Source organism: Helicoverpa armigera, chromosome 14, assembly GCF_030705265.1.
Source record: "Helicoverpa armigera isolate CAAS_96S chromosome 14, ASM3070526v1, whole genome shotgun sequence".
Classification (NCBI taxonomy): domain Eukaryota; kingdom Metazoa; phylum Arthropoda; class Insecta; order Lepidoptera; family Noctuidae; genus Helicoverpa; species Helicoverpa armigera.
In genome coordinates, this window is record NC_087133.1 from 526,685 (window position 1) to 542,859 (window position 16,175).

Genomic DNA, 16,175 nt, shown 5'->3' on the forward strand with positions numbered 1-16,175 from the left:
TTTTTTGCGTAGTAGCTGAGTTATATTTTTGTAACAAAAAACACAAATTAAGAAACCATTTGCGATGCAAATGAATTAGCGTTTCAGCCTAGTAAACAGGTAAAACAGGTTTACAATAATTTCAATTTTATTAAGACCCGCTGTCTCCTAATCTATTCACCTGCACATTGGAGGAGGTTTTCAAGAAACTCAGTGTGCCGTGGACATCTAAGGGTATCGTCATCGGAAACAAAAGGCTGACCAATCTGCGGTTTGCTGACGATATAGGTAGTTCTTTTTGCATCTACATCAGCAGAGCTCCAAGAAATGCTCCAAGATCTGAGCAGGGCAAGCCAAGAGGTTGGACTTTAAATGAACATGAGCAAGACACACACAATGACCAACAGCACGAAACGTAGGGTCGAGGTAGATGGGCAAGCTCTACACTATGTCGACGAGTACATCTATTTGGGCCAGATAGTTTCTTTCGACAACAGGCAGGAAAAGGAGATCGATCGCCGCATAGAGAACGCCTGGAAAAGCTACTGGTCCATGAAGCAGTACATGAAAGGGGACCTTCCCCTTTTACTCAAGCGAAAATTAGTCGACATGTGTATCTTGCCCGTCCTAACCTACGGTGCACAAACCTGGTCTCTCACGGAGTGTCAGAAGTCCAAGCTCAAGGTTTGCCAGAGAGCAATGGAGCGTAGCCTTTTAGGCATTAAACGGACGGATCGCATCCGGAATACCGTTATACGTTCCAGAACAGGAGTCGCGTGGGCCGAAAGGCGGTAACATTGAAGTGGAACTGGGCCGGACACGTTAGCCGTATGCATCTGGAAAGATGGCCACTATTGTCACCCAGTGGACACCCCAGGATGGACACCGCAGGCGGGGTAGGCCCCGGAAGAGATGGCGTGACGAACTCGACGCCTACTGTCGGGACTGGTGGACTCGATCGAGGGATCGAGAAGTGTGGAAGCGGGATGGGGAGGCCTTTGCCCAGCAGTGGGACATTATAGGCTAGTAATAAATAATTAAGACTCAGACATCAGAATAAAATAGAGCTGGATGCGAGAAGCCGAAAATCGATCTCTGTGGCGTGCACTTGGAGAGGCCTATGTCCAGCATTTCCCAATTTTTGCTATATATTTATTTAGGAAACATAAGTATGTTAAAACAAGAGGAATGAGATTATCTTGACATAATAGTGTTAAGCATCAAACTGAGATACTTCTGAATCTAATAGATATGCGGAGAATTCAATTTCTGATCGACAAATGAACAATCAGTCCACTATGATATACTATATTGTAAAATCTAGACTATGTCATCTCACAAAAAGTGGACTTTTAGGTCACTATAGAAACTGGTAGGTATCTCTTCTATTGTTATATTTTTTCTCCAATCCAGATTCAAGAATAGTCTATTGAAGTAATGGTATTTTTCGTGCAAGATCTCATATAGGTGATCAAAACTGTATACTTAGGTAGGTAGTTAGTTTCTTACACACATGCCCTTATGTAGCTAACCTACCAAAAAATAATAAATTATTAATAAAGAGTCTAGTTGCCGATCTATGAAAGATAATTTTATTAGGCTGCAACTGTTTTCTGTGTCCAGCTACTTAAGTAACTAGAATTACCTATTGTTTATTTCAAAGACAAACAAATCGCGGACGTTTATTTTGTCGGTGAATGAGTGAATGGGTCTGAATCTTCTACGTAATCTGTAAATAATCATTTGTTAGGTTTTGTCTCAATAGTGTAACAAAAGCGCTCAATTTTACACAGGCGTTGACGTACTTAGAGGTCTTATTTTGATCTTTTCAAAAAGTATTTGTCTGAAAATACACGTGTTTCCGTCTTAGTTACGGTACTTACATGGCAAAATTAAACGTGACTAATGTGTATCAAAATATCCTGTAATAAATTATCCGATGATTTAAAAATAAAAACAATCTAGCTAGACAGTGGAAATTGTGAAAGAAAAAAACAATCAGATTGGTCTGTGTTTATTTATTTACAAAACAAAAGTAAAAAAATACTTAAAAATAAAATACTATGGAATATGTATCACACGGTTTATTTTTTCCGTATATCTGGCGGCAGCAGACAAGCAAATGCGGCTGCAACTAAAAAAGAGAAATAGAATACATGTTTTTTTTTTGTCAGTAAACATAATACATGGGTCATATAACAGCAGCCAACTAATATATCCCAGTTCCAAGACTTATTAAAATTTGATTTGCAATTAAAACCAATATATTTCTAGAAATCAATCAAGATCTCAAGGCTGATCATCAGCTTGTTTCAAAACAAAATACACTCTCGCACAGTAACAATAAAGTATAAACTTACTCATCATCAGTCCTCCGCAGACATAGAACACGGAGCTGCAGTGTGACATGATGAAGGCGCCGAGGACGTTGACCCCGCCCAGCGCGCTCAGCCGAGCTACCATCACGCCTATGCAGGCTGCCATACCCCTGGATATGGAAGATAGGGAAAATTAGACGTGGTAAATTATTGTATTGGTATAAGGGTAGAAGTGAGAAAAGTGATAGCAATTTGTTGCTTCCTGGATAGTTCGGAAAAGAAGGTAATGTGAATTCGACAGGCGTAAAATAATGTCAAAGATCTAAAATTAGTTACACGAGTACAGACTGAAGGGGATATCTTCTTTTAAATAGCAACTGATGTCTGAAATATTCAAAGTCCCAAAGATGGGAGTCTAAAGTTGGTACGATACTGACGACGAAGCTGAACAGTGCGTCAAGATGTATCTATTCAAAATCGAAAATGTTAAAGTGAAAAATTGAACCAAAGAGTAAACAAAAATAGTACTCACCTATAAGAAGTAGGATACATATCAACAAAATACGTATAAATGATCCCAATACACAGCTCATTGGTGAGAAGCCCAAAGAACATGATAAAGCTAGTGATATTATCCTTCACAAGGGGAGCTCCCACTGAGGAGACGGCAGAAAAGGTCATGATGATGATCATGAGAGCTTTCTTCCTGTGCGCCAGCTTGGTGATGACTAGCATGATGATGACGAAGGTGACGCCTTGCGCGAGGCTCGACCAGACTAGGCTGATGTCCATTGTTGATGTGCATTCGAACTGAAATATTAAATAGACTCTTTAGTCAAGTCAAAGTCAAAAGTTTTTATTTCATATAAACCTATTGCAGGTGCTTACGAAACGTCAAGGGCGGTTCCAAAAAGTGGGTCTTATGGAGAAGAACCAGCAAGAAACTCCATAGTGATATTGTATTGTCATGTGGAATACTGGTATACTTTTCCTGACGAGAAATACATCGCCCATATGCGTTCTAACATGACTATTTTACATTTAAACCTGAGAGTATATGACGAACTTGTCAATTCTAACTATATGTTACAGAATATGTAAGTTAATTCGTCACATTTAAAGCCTGGATTAGCACATAAGAGCTATTTATCTAAATATCTAGAAAATTCTACAGTTACACAATAATGACATAAAATTAAATCTTACATCTTCAGCAGTATTATTGCTATTGCTGGTGATCATCTCACACATGCCGGTTGCAGCGCCGGGATCCTGGGAGTTCAGGCCCTCAGAGAACTTCTCCGCCAGGTAGGGAAACCAGATGAAGAAACTGTTGTTACTGAAAAGTTTAAAGAAGCTTGAGATTTAGAAGGTCAAACCATAAGAGCATTTACTACAATCATGTAAAGTCAGAGAAAACAAAATACCTTACTATGAAATAAACTTAGAATTAGACCCTCTGGGAATTTAGTGAAACCTACAAGTATGTATCTAAGTACTACTACTGGCGATCGTTAGGTAGATATCACATTGGGAATGTGATGAACAGTACTTCATGTTGTTGTTAAAGAAACCGATGATAAATACTTACGTGCTAAAAATAACTGCAGTAAAGAAGTACAACAGAATACTCTTCCATAACAGTGGGGGTCTGAAAAGTGGCACTATCTGCTCCCACAAAGACTCCATTAAAGAGGCATCCTTACGACGATCATTGCCTACTTCATTCAGAATTATTTTCTTGCACTGAAAAACGGGAATAGTTGTTGTAAATTCGTGAAAAACATCTGAAACTGTATCAATTATTTGCGAATATGATACGTCAAATAATGCAATGGAAAGTATGATACAAACTGTTCATATCAATCTATCAATATCAACAATTATTTTCTCATTAAGTGTTTAAATAATAATCAACTACAATAAGAAAACCGATATGAAGTCAAGTTAGTGAAACAGAAAAAAACGTAGATAAAATACACAAGGCTATAATAAATAAAAATACTAACAGGATACTTCTCTCCCTTTCCATTATTTCTCTTCCATATCTTCCTCAGACAGTCCACAGCCTCGCCTTCCTGGGAGACATTGACCAGGAACTTGGGGCTCTCGTAGAAGAACTGTGTGCCTAAAGCTCCGATGCCCAGGGGCAGAGCCAGGGTGAGGGCTAGGAGACGCCAGGGGGTGAATTTCATGATGACCATGTCGTAGGAGAAGTCCAGGTTCAGGATCCAGTAGCCCACGGCTGAAAAGCATGAAAAAGGTCATAGCACAGCAGAACAACCAGCACGCATTTTAGTTATTTATTTAGTTGGTTGCTTCATTATTTATTTACTCTTACCAACATAAGCAGCTAGGCTGAAGTCTAGAACACTGGTCATGATGAGCATGTAGGAATCTCTCACTCTCTCTGCGCAAGATTCACCTAGCAGCGTGTACGATGCTGACTGCGCGCAGCTGCAACTGTAATGTTAAGTTGATAGGGTCATTGATATAATTTCCGAGAGTCCTATTAGAATAAAGCTTTAGCACCCTATTACTTCATAGATAGAACTTTAGCTAAAACATAGATCAGAGGATCTACTTACTTAACCGACATTGCGGAATTTAAACTATTTTAAGAAGTTAATAAATTAAACAAACCAAGTTATATAAAGCAAAAGAAAAAAGAAATAATAATGATAACAACATGATAGAGCAAGAACATTAATGAGAACAGAGATATTCCTAGACAGCCTGCCAGTCGCCAGGGAAGCCACTCGTGCAATGTAGGACTAACGCCATACATCCTTGTCGTCAATATAATCTTTGATTTTATAGTATGCTCTCTTAATAAGAGTAGACTTGACAACATTCTTGAATTTTTTATCAGTAAGGTCTGTTACACATTTAGGTAGCTCATTGTAAAACCGAACAATATTCCCTAGAAACGATTTGTTTGTTTTGCTTAATCTAAATTTTGGGACGACTATTTTATGCTTATTTCTAGTTTCATCAATTGTTCAAAAGAGTTACCGCGGCCCTGGTACACAAAGAGCTCAAGAATGAAACCTTAAAACTAAACGAGTTAATTGAAGAATACTTACAGACTAGTACTGACAAACTTGAGGACTGCCATCACCACCCAGTTGGGTGAGAAGGCGCCGATGGTGGACACCACGAAGCTGGCCCACATGGCTATGAGGAGGCTCTTGCGACGACCCTGAGTGTCGGAGAAGTAGCCCCAGGGGTATGCCATTACTATTGGTCCTGGAATTTAAAAGACGTACACCTTATAAAATGTACCACTTGTATAACATATGGATAGAATGCTAATAATGAATTGAGTATTGAGTATGCAAGTGGGATACTTAAAACATCCATATACTTAATAAACTTATATTATAAAGCTAAAGAGAGTGTTTTCTTGAAAGCACTAACTTCAGATTTGAAAAAAATATTTCAATGTTTTATGGCCCATTCATTGAGCAAGGCTGTGTCGCTAATTTTATCCGGATGTGGGAAGTAGTTCCCACAAAGTTAGTAGGTGTACATATACTAATCCCATAGATATGATAATTCTCTGAAAAGTATAAGCGGGTTCTCCCTCCCTTTAATTTTTATGACATATCAATCTATCAAAATTACCAAAACAACACAATGAGATGTTTGACATGGTGTTAAAAATACTGCAAGTCAAAACCATAATGTTCAGAACTGGTAACAGCTGTCTGCTATCTATCTCTGCACGTACCAACAAAAGGCATGGACAACAGCACACTGGTCTGACTGATATCCAGCAGGAAGTCGCAGGTGCAGCCGCTGACCACGACGGAGAAGCCGAACATGTCCACTCCCATGGCCAGGGTGCACGTGCTCAGGGTTATCAGCAGCCCGATGCTGTACCAGCCGTTACCTGGAACGAGGGGTTTACGGAGTTAGGAAATATTGTTTGCTTTAGTTTAGTTAATATTGATGGTTGTTTTCTTCGCTTTTTCTGGAGGTCAAAGGAACTTGTAGCATCAGGTTAGTTTATACAAAATTTCGTCTGATTAAGACAAACCAACATCCCGGTTGGATACCTGAAATGTCTTAATAATGAATACCAGAGATATTAAAGAGCCAGTTTTAACACTGGCAGACTAAAATTTTAAAGTGTGCGAGGGCTAAAGGACCGGCTTTAGTGATAAGTCTTCTATTCTATTATCTTGAACTAAGAATAAGAGGTTTAAACCTAGTCTAAAGCCGGTACTTTTCAAAACAACGTTTTATTATAAGATGTACTTACCAGCTAAGTTTATAGCTTCACCATAAGTGTATACTCTATCTTCTTGTGCATTGCTTGTGATAGTTACAATACTTTTAGGTAAACTGTCTCCTCTATTCTGCTTGGTGCCCGTTTTGTTTTCCATTTTCACTCTAGAACATTAAGAAATTAAAAAAAATCCTTGTGTAGTGTAGAACCTTAACCAAATTAGTTCCTAATTATTTGTTTGTGTATTTTTGATTTAAAATTAAATGAATTTGTCAGCCTTTTTACCATGAGTTATATAGAAATAATAAAAAAGGGGTATATAAGCTACCTAATATTTTAAGAATTTGTGCCAACAATTCGATAAGCACATACATTTGGTGCTTACGTCTTTTTAGAATACACCGAATTTCAATGATGAAATTATGAATGAAACGAACATAAAATATGGGTGCCTTAGATTTTAATATACTTTTATGTAAAGTAATAATATATGCAGGTTGAAAATACTTATGAAATGTTGTCAATTATTTTATTTAAATGCTGTGTTCATTCCATAAAAATAAAATCTATTATTAACACATAATAATATGTACATATTATATTTAGGAGAACACCTGTCTAACGTCAATACATAAATTTATATTATTCGCCTCAGAGTTCAAATATTTCATGTTATGTATAAAATAGGCTTTTCAATTAGTTTCAAAGTGGTTTTCAAACTGGCGTGACTGATGATATAATAGAGCATTTACCAAAATAGTTATTATTTGAATGACAAAGAGCTGTGGGTGTTAATTAGAACCGTGTTGTATCTCAAATTACAGGAGTCACAATAGTACAGAATGATAGTAAAACCTCCATTCGGCAGTCGAGTAGGTAAAAGTCTAAATCGATCTTTGAGAGCTTATTTCAGAAAATGGACTTTTGAAACCACGGGAAACAGCTAGTAAGTATGAACTAAGCAAAAATACGTACTTTCAGAAACTAAACAAAAAACCTACCAAAAGTATCTTATCATATTGAATGGGAACAGAATTAGAATATAACATTGAGTTGGTAGTTAAAAACGTTTTGTATAACTTATAGCAAAGTGGATTAACGTGGCCTACAGAAGATAAAACAGGTCTTGACAGTATTTCTAACACCTGAAAAAATAATAAATAAATACCTACTTATCCTAATGAAATAAAAAATAATAGAATTTTATAGTATGTATTAGTTACTCGAATAAAAAGCCCTATTGTACGTTTTCACCGAGGCAGGTTACATTTTTATCATTATCTACAACAATACAACCACTAGCTGTTTCTCGCGGATGTCCGCATCCAGAAGAATTACTACTCGTACCCGGATAAAATATAATTTATGTCATTCAGGGGTAGTGTAGCTTTCCAATAGCGAAATATTTTTTCAAATCTGTTCTACTCTGAGCCTTCAGGACAAAAAAAAAATATTACGAATAAGCATTATTATGCGTAAAAACTTGTGACTTTAATAATCATAACATAGGTAAATGTCTTCTAAAACTATTGAATAACTAGCAATTAAAATATAATTTAACTGTCATATATAGACTAATAACAAAATCAATTAGACTTGGTCATGATAAAATATGACATAATGATATTATCACTTATAATACAAGTTCATTTCATATTATTGTAAAAATTTTCTTAACAGCCTTGTTTTTTCAAGTGCAATATTTTTTCGGAATGGCAACGATAAACAATTAAGAAACAAGGAAAGTCTTTATTAAGATTGATTAATAACAGACCAAATTATTTAATATTTACCTGAACAAAAACACGTTTCGTCAAACTTTAATTAAAATTAAACTTCATACATTTTCAAATTCACTGACTTAAATCACAACACACAAATAATTTAAAAAAAAACACTAAAAAAACAAAACAATTGTTCTAAATTGGAAAATATCCGCACATTCTAGGCACCGACTCCTGCGCACTGCGTCATGACAACGACTGCGGTTACAAATTAAAATTATACTTATTAGCGTTTTCTGAGCAACCTTTTAACTTTTGTTATCAGGTATTTATTCACCTTAGAATATATTTATTTATTATAATTATCCCTATCTAGGTATACCTAGATACTTTTTTTTGGCAAATATGTTTCTGTAATTGGGCGCCAAAACCGGGTATAGACCTAGGTTAGTAGTGAGGCCTTTCATAAGAAAAATCTTTGAAGTGTATCCATACTGCAGACTAAACAGTCGGCCGACAGTTCACCCGATGGTGGGCAATTTTTTAAAAATAAAATCTTGATTCTTAACTAAGTTTGTCGGCCAAATACCTGATCTTAGCTATGTGCGTCTCCGTATATTTAAATAAATAATGTCGGGACACCTTTTCACACACGGTCGGTTAGCCCCATGGTAAGTTATTAATTAACTTGTGTTATAGGTGCTAACACAACTGATAAACTACACATAGCTACATATATACATATTTATAAATACATATTGTAACACCCAGACCACGGTAAACAAGCATGCTCATCACACAAATGTCAACCGAACCGAGAATCGAACCCGGGACCTCAGGTTCGGCAGTCCGGCATGGTGACCATTGCGCCATGGAGGTCGTATATGATGCGCCCGATCTAACTGCCAGCCAACTTTAACTATGCAGTGTGCAGGTACACTTGAGGCATTTTTCTCCACATTATAGTACATTTGTCAAGGTAATTGTTTCTTAAAATGGATTCGTTTCGTTATTAATTTCCAATCGTCCATAGCAAGAATACTTTGAGATTTTTACAATAGAACTACTAGTTTAGATTATTAAGTCAAAGCTATAGGATCGGTCGATCACAAAGTTAAGCAACGCTTGGAGCGGTTGTTCCGTGGTTGGGTGACCATCTTGTCATAAAGCGTTCTTCCGTGTATCGGAAAGCACGATAAACTGTAGGTCCCGGCTGTCATTTGAACTTCTTTGGCAATCAAAGCCAGAAAGTATGACAACCAGTCTTAGCAAGGGTTGGCAAGGGTTGCCCGGGTAACTGGGTTGAGGGAGGAGGTAGATAGGCAGTCGATCTTGTAAAACTTTGGTAATCAGCAATATCCGGATAGACTCAGAAGCCGACCCCAAGATAGTCGGGAAAAGGCGACCCTGGGTTCCAAGTTAGATATATTTGGACCGAATTTTATCTAAAGTGATTCTGCTAATTGTAGTTTGGTGTATAAGACAGACATATAGATAGATAGTTATTTTCGCATTGAGAGATAGTTATTTTGGAAGGATAAGGAAAGGTACAATGTATTCTTTGACAGTGACAAATGAAAGTAAAAGATAATTGTGTACCGTAGCACCGTAGGTCATGAGCTAACTTATAAGAAATGTATGAGTCACATCACATCTCAAAGAATTTCAAAACATTCGTAACATTTATTGTTCTGAAGTTAATTGGCTTTCAGTTTTGATAATATAATAAATTCCTCTCTCCTACAAATTCCCCGACATTCAGTTATCCTGAACGTATATCAATAAGATTTTTCATTCATCTTCATTCTTCATAATGATAACGATTAAAGCAAGTGAACTTGAAACAATGAGTGTTATTAGACTGAAAGTTAAACAAGAATTAATATAATGCTGTACGGAAGTGGCTACTAATTAATTACAAATATTGCTTAGGTACTGATCTCTTAAACTTCCTGTGTAAGTTTGAAAGAAATGTAAGTAGGTACCTACTTAGGTACATGGTACGCAAAGAAAAATATTTTATCTTCATGGAAATATTTTCTATCCCTAGAAAAAATTAGTTCAGTAGTATAAACAAGGCAGGATTATCTGCTTAAAAACAAGAAGCTAATCTATTACTCACTTTTGGTAAGCTCTGCTCCCAAGTAGACCAAGAGTTTGAAATTCGGCTCGAAGAAAAGCAAAATACATTCGGCGGGAATACAATTTTGTTATCGCTGCTGAATTGATGAGCACGTAAACAAAGTTTTTTGCATGTCATGCTTTTTATTGTATCTCTCGATTCGCTCGGGATACTAATATAGAAATTGCACGCTACGTTCAAGATTTTCGTTATTTTCAAACAATGTCCTCAGTTTCTCCGGTATTCAAAATCGGCGCTCGAAGCAAACAAAAATTTTGCTCGCTTGTAACACAAATGACTTTAGAAGGTTTTGTTTGTTTAGAAAACTAAGTAAGTATTTATATCTTATTTATTGTCTGTATTTATATTTGTTAAGATTACCTACTGTTTTCTTTGTTTATATAACATTTTACCAAAACCTTGTCCTACTTTGTTTGATAGTCAATCATGCTCCATTTTGGTCTATAAAACTGATATTCTTAATAAGTATTCCTCCACTTAGATAATTTTCTTTTTCGTAATAGAATATGTGCTCGGTGGGAGGTGGACTGTATCAATAGTTTGCGGTAAACACCGGGAAAGAGGGAAAACCCCGGCCTTAAATTAAACAACTAGTTAAAGAAGTCAAGGAAAAACGAGAGGGCGGCTCGCTGCGAGACGGCGCGATGACAACTCAAAAAACAGAAACAAAAGACAAACTAAAAAGTAAACAGCTAGTTGCAGCCAGTACTGCAAGGAGTTCGGAATGCGTACGAGCCTCGCCCTCGTTGGTCAATTTATTAGTTTAATGAAATTAAAAATATTACAACAAAAATCAAAAGGTAAAAAATACAAAAGATAAAATAACAAAAACTAATTCCATCGTTAACATCCCCCACCCCAGTGCGTCAGCACTCATTCCCGATAGCTATATACACAACTCGAGCTACCGGTCGTCGCAATATGCCCGACTTTGTTTGCACCTCGGCGACTCTGATGCGGCCGTCTTGGCCTGGCATCACTCTTCGAATTATGCCGCGTGGCCAAACGTTTCGTGGGGATGCGGGATCGACAATTAAAACGAGGTCACCCACTTGTAAGGGCCTCTGCTCCTGCTGCCACTTCTTTCGCGGACGCATGTCCGGCAGCACCTCCTTCACCCACCGTCGCCAGAATGAGTCAGCCAGCTGCTGAGCAATCCTCCACTGTTTGCGCAAGAATGTATCTGACTCATCAAAGGTGCCCATAGTCGGTAGGTTTGAGGATGAGCCAAGGAGGAAATGGTTGGGTGTTAATGTCTCGTCAGTGTTCGGCTCAACGCTCACATGGGTGAGGGGCCGACTATTTACCATCACTTCAACCTCTGTCATGAGAGTTTGTAGAACAGCGTCTCGGGGTGCTCGCTCTTTCAGCACGACCTTCAGTGCGTTTTTCACGCAGCGGATGAGTCGCTCCCATGCCCCACCCCAATGTGGGCTGGCAGGGGGGGAAAACGTCCATGTAGTGGTCATGCTGTAACTCTGTACTCCGTCAGCTAAGAGTTTCTCATCCAATTCGGAGACACACTTCTTCAACTCCTTGTCGGCGCCTCTCAGATTAGTACCATTATCCGAGTAAAGGTGTCGCGGCCACCCGCGTCTGGCTGCCATTCGTCGGAGAGCCATTATAACGTCATCGGTAGTAAGGCTTCCTACGAGCTCAACATGTATAGCCCTCACAGTGAGACAGGTAAACAACACGCCGTACCTTTTTTCTCGGCGGCGTCCTATGGTCCCTTCCATAGGTTCGAACAGGTCCACTCCAGTGTGGGTAAAGGGACGCTGATGATGCGCCAATCGTCCCTCAGGTAAGTCTCCCATTCGAGGAGGTCGAGGCTGTGCACGCCTGATTCTGCACAGCATGCATTTTGAAATAACATGTTTAACAGTAGGTCTAATACGTACAATCCAGTACTTCTGTTTCAGCTCATTTACCACCATCTCCTGGTGGCCGTGGAACGCTCTTTGGTGATAATGCTTCACAATCAGCTGATTAATGTGACTGCGACCATCTAGTATAACAGGTTGTTTAACATCTGGAGTTATTTCAGGAGCAGCGTTGATGCGGCCTCCACATTGCAGGACTCCGTGCTCATTTAGGTACGGAGATAAAGTAAGTAGCTTACTCGAAGTAAGGTAGTGCCGTAGACGCTTGAAATAGCTTAATCTCTTTTCCAAATGATAAAGCTTGTGAGTGCTTTATTAGTAAGCGTTCAGCCCTGTCCATCACGTCATCATTCAGATTACAGGTGGAAGCTATCTGCTTTCTCTTATTGATGGCATTGATAATGTTATCAACGAAGGTAAGTTCTCGACTTGTTGTTCGTAGCAAGCGTAGCCATGAAGAGAAGCGTGAAGGTTCAGGTACAGGTAAGTTACAGGTTTCTATGGTGTTATCAATTACTGTTACACATTCTAATAACTCTTTGTTCGCAGGTTCAACAACATCTAACGGCCAATATTCCGGATGCTTATACAAGAAGGTAGGTCCCTGTAGCCACTCATCTTGTAACACCGAGCAATCGTAGTTTTCTCGTGTGGCTATATCTGTTATATTTAGCTTAGTCGGTTCATAGCGCCATTCATGTATTCGAGTCAACTCGTCAATTTCTCCCAATCTATTGGCAATGTACATCTTGTAATTACGAGCGTTATTTTTGATCCAGTGGAGTACCGTCGTTGAGTCACTCCAAAACACTCTCCTTACAGCTTTCATCTTGTGCTCGTTAGTAATAGTGTCCGCGAGTCTGGACGCTAACACAGCGGCCTGTAGTTCGAGACGCGGTACTGTAATCGGTTTATTCCCCGCAACTCTGCACTTGCTAGCAATGAATGCCACACATATGTTATTGTCGTGATCAATCCATCTCCAATAAGCCACAGCGCAGAATGCCTTAACAGACGCGTCACAGAATACATGCATCTCGAGTTCTCTATAACCATTTCTGTTCACAACAGTTTGGTTGAACGTCGTCAACGGCAGCGGCGTAGCACTGGTGTTGTCCGCTACGGTCGTAGCGCTGCTCGTAGCGCTCGTAGGATCGACGAGGTCATTAGCCGACAGCTGATGCTTTGCTGGTGAGGCACCCATTGGCTCCAGCGTGAAGGAACGTCGCACGTCGTCATGCAGCTCGGCGGTCGCGGAGACATCGGCAGTGGCGTGGCGACGACCGACACACACAACGTGGTGTACTCAGTGTGAGTACCCGGTACTCTGCCGTGCAGGCACCAACCCAATGGTGTGCGGGTGGCGCACGGCTCGCCTGGCTTGCCTACTAGTGTCTCGAAAGGAAATAATAAATGGTAATTATCTTGCCCTATCAGTAAGTCGGGTTTTAGCGACGCAAAACACAGATCGTCTTTAATGTCGCGTAAGTGGTCATAGGTCTCGCACTTAAAGTTCAATGACCCTTGTTCAGGCAAACTCAGTTCGTTGACACTACGCGCACTAACATGAAACTTCTCACCGAGTTTGTTAGACACGATTAAGTCCACTAGTTCTGCCGCACACACTAGCTCGTTCTTGTCCCATGCGCCACGAACTCGCATGGTTTGTGTACGCCCGCGCAGACCGGCGCGCGCAGCCAACGACGCGCTGATCATTGAGACGTTGAAGCCGTCGTCAAGAAGTGCACTTGCACTGAATGCACCCATAGGTCCGTGAATAAGTACGGGAACCACTTTCAACTGCACTGACCATTCGTTGTGGTTGGTGTTAACGTGAGTTACCACTTCAGTTGGTACACTGCTAGATTGAGTCGCCGTGCTTGGGGCGGCGACGACTTCGGCGGCAGCGGTCGGCACGTAGTGCGGCAAGCGATGATGCGGTTGTCCGCACGCAGTGACGTCACATAAGTTTTCTCGGCCGCTAAACTTGCTGACTTGAGAAGACTCTTCATATGCTTGCTTAAACTGTAGCCAATCAAGCGGGTCACCGTCAAACTTCGGTAAGTCTTTTGGCATAGACAGTCGGTTAAGCAGCTTAGTTTCTGCCTGGTTGGCGTTGGTGGTTGCGGTGGCGGCGGCTAGGTCCTTAAGCACACATGCCGATTGCATGTGCATAGTGCCGTCGTCAGTACCGCTCTGGTTTGGTTGCACGTTCCCGAGCTGAGATGGGCCGGCGTTTTCCAATTGCTGCAAGACAGCGTCTTGCCGTTGTGCCGGGCGCAGCGCATCGTCGTAACAGCTAGTGACGCGCTGTGTCTTCACCCACTCCTCGATCCGAGACGCATTTTCCTCTTCACCAGTTTCACCATCAGCTAGCGACTGCGAGCCGCAGCTGTCCAGCTTCGCCAGGTCGGCAGCCAGCTTCTTTTCAATGAGTTCCATTTTCAGAAGCGCCATTTGTTCCGCCGCCTCGAGTATCAATCGTGCCCTCCTCGCCTTCACTGAAGAACTCGCAGAAGGAGATTTTACCAATGGTCTTCTGCTAGCCTCGGACTTCTTTACATTAGTAGGCGTAGGTTTTTCAATATCTTGTTCCCGGCGCGCCGCGCTTCGCGTGTTCACCATTTTTTTTTTCTCAGTTCGCGGTGTACGAAGTATCCAAGTTGCTGGAACGATCCGGGTCGAAGGACCAACGGATGTGCTCGGTGGGAGGTGGACTGTATCAATAGTTTGCGGTAATCACCGGGAAAGAGGGAAAACCCGGCCTTAAAATAAAACAACCAGTTAAAGAAGTCAAGAAAAAACGAGAGGGCGGCTCGCTGCGAGACGGCGCGATGACAACTCAAAAAACAGAAACAAAAGACAAACTAAAAAGTAAACAGCTAGTTGCAGCCAGTACTGCAAGGAGTTCGGAATGCGTACGAGCCTCGCCCTCGTTGGTCAATTTATTAGTTTAATGAAATTAAAAATATTACAACAAAAATCAAAAGGTAAAAAATACAAAAGATAAAATAACAAAAACTAATTCCATCGTTAACAGAATAATTCAGAAGACTCTTCCTTAAATTAAAAATTCGTTCAATATTTTTCATGCCAGTTATGATATAGGTATTGTGTGTATATTTGGAAAAAAAAGTTTATAGATATCTAGTTTAATGCCGTGCTTTACAAGTATTACAAAAGTCATCGATTTAATCCATGTTATAAAAAATTAAAACGCCATAAATATCCGAATACAAATGACAAAGTCTAGGACAAGATAACCCAGCCACAATGTCACACCGGTAACATAAAATTAATTAAATAAGTATTATAATTATTAAATAAATATATTTACTTTGTAGGCAACAAAATTTAAGCCTTTGGTAAATATGTACCTATGTAATTTTGAGGTAAAGAGCCGCCCGGAACCCATACACACTGCAAACTTAATTTAAACTGTCGACCAATAGTTGGCTTAATGGGTGGTGGTTCTTCGATTCACAAGGCGGTTTTCAGCAGTTTTATACCTGAAAGGTCGTTAACCTCTTAAACTGTAAAGTGATAATATCGTTATTTTGTAACTAATTATCCTATAGCAGTTTTCCTCGTTCCCCACTTTTTTTGCTTTGGATTTTTATCAGCGATCACATGAATATGCGAAGAAAACGAAATTTATTCAATTTCAAGGTGTCACATCTAGATTGACAACTATGATAAAATCTGTGACGATAGAAAAATTACGAATTAATTACTCTTCGTTTTGACTCTTCTTCGTAGCCGGAGATATAGGCGAGCAGATACTAAAATTTACTTTAACATCTGTCAATATTACAGTTATTTTGGCATCCCGCAAACATCTACAGTAGTTGTTATAAAATCTACATTATCATAAAGTAAATTAAATAATAATTG

General features: G+C 39.6%; 1 protein-coding gene across 1 annotated transcript; it reads right to left on the reverse strand.

Moving 5' to 3' along the window:
• Window positions 1-1,988: 1,988 nt before the first annotated feature.
• On the reverse strand, window positions 1,989-8,499 carry LOC110378272 (uncharacterized). Its single transcript, XM_064037875.1, has 11 exons — window positions 8,325-8,499; window positions 6,565-6,695; window positions 6,031-6,192; window positions 5,384-5,546; window positions 4,639-4,760; window positions 4,307-4,542; window positions 3,889-4,043; window positions 3,504-3,636; window positions 2,830-3,107; window positions 2,340-2,467; window positions 1,989-2,113 (listed from the first exon to the last, which is right to left on the reverse strand). The coding sequence occupies exons 2-11, from the start codon at window positions 6,686-6,688 to the stop codon at window positions 2,064-2,066; spliced, it is 1,551 nt and encodes a 516-aa protein (XP_063893945.1). The 5' UTR covers window positions 6,689-6,695; window positions 8,325-8,499; the 3' UTR covers window positions 1,989-2,063.
• Between the last annotated feature and the right edge of the window lie 7,676 nt (window positions 8,500-16,175).

Coding starts and splice junctions, on each gene's coding strand:
- LOC110378272 (XM_064037875.1), bottom strand. CDS start 6,688: ATGGAAAACAAAACGGGCACCAAGCAGAATAGAGGAGACAGTTTACCT. Junction 6,193..6,564: donor TGAAGCTATAAACTTAGCTG/GTAAGTACATCT, acceptor CCCTCGTTCCAG/GTAACGGCTGGTACAGCATC. Junction 5,547..6,030: donor GTTGTCCATGCCTTTTGTTG/GTACGTGCAGAG, acceptor TTTAAATTCCAG/GACCAATAGTAATGGCATAC.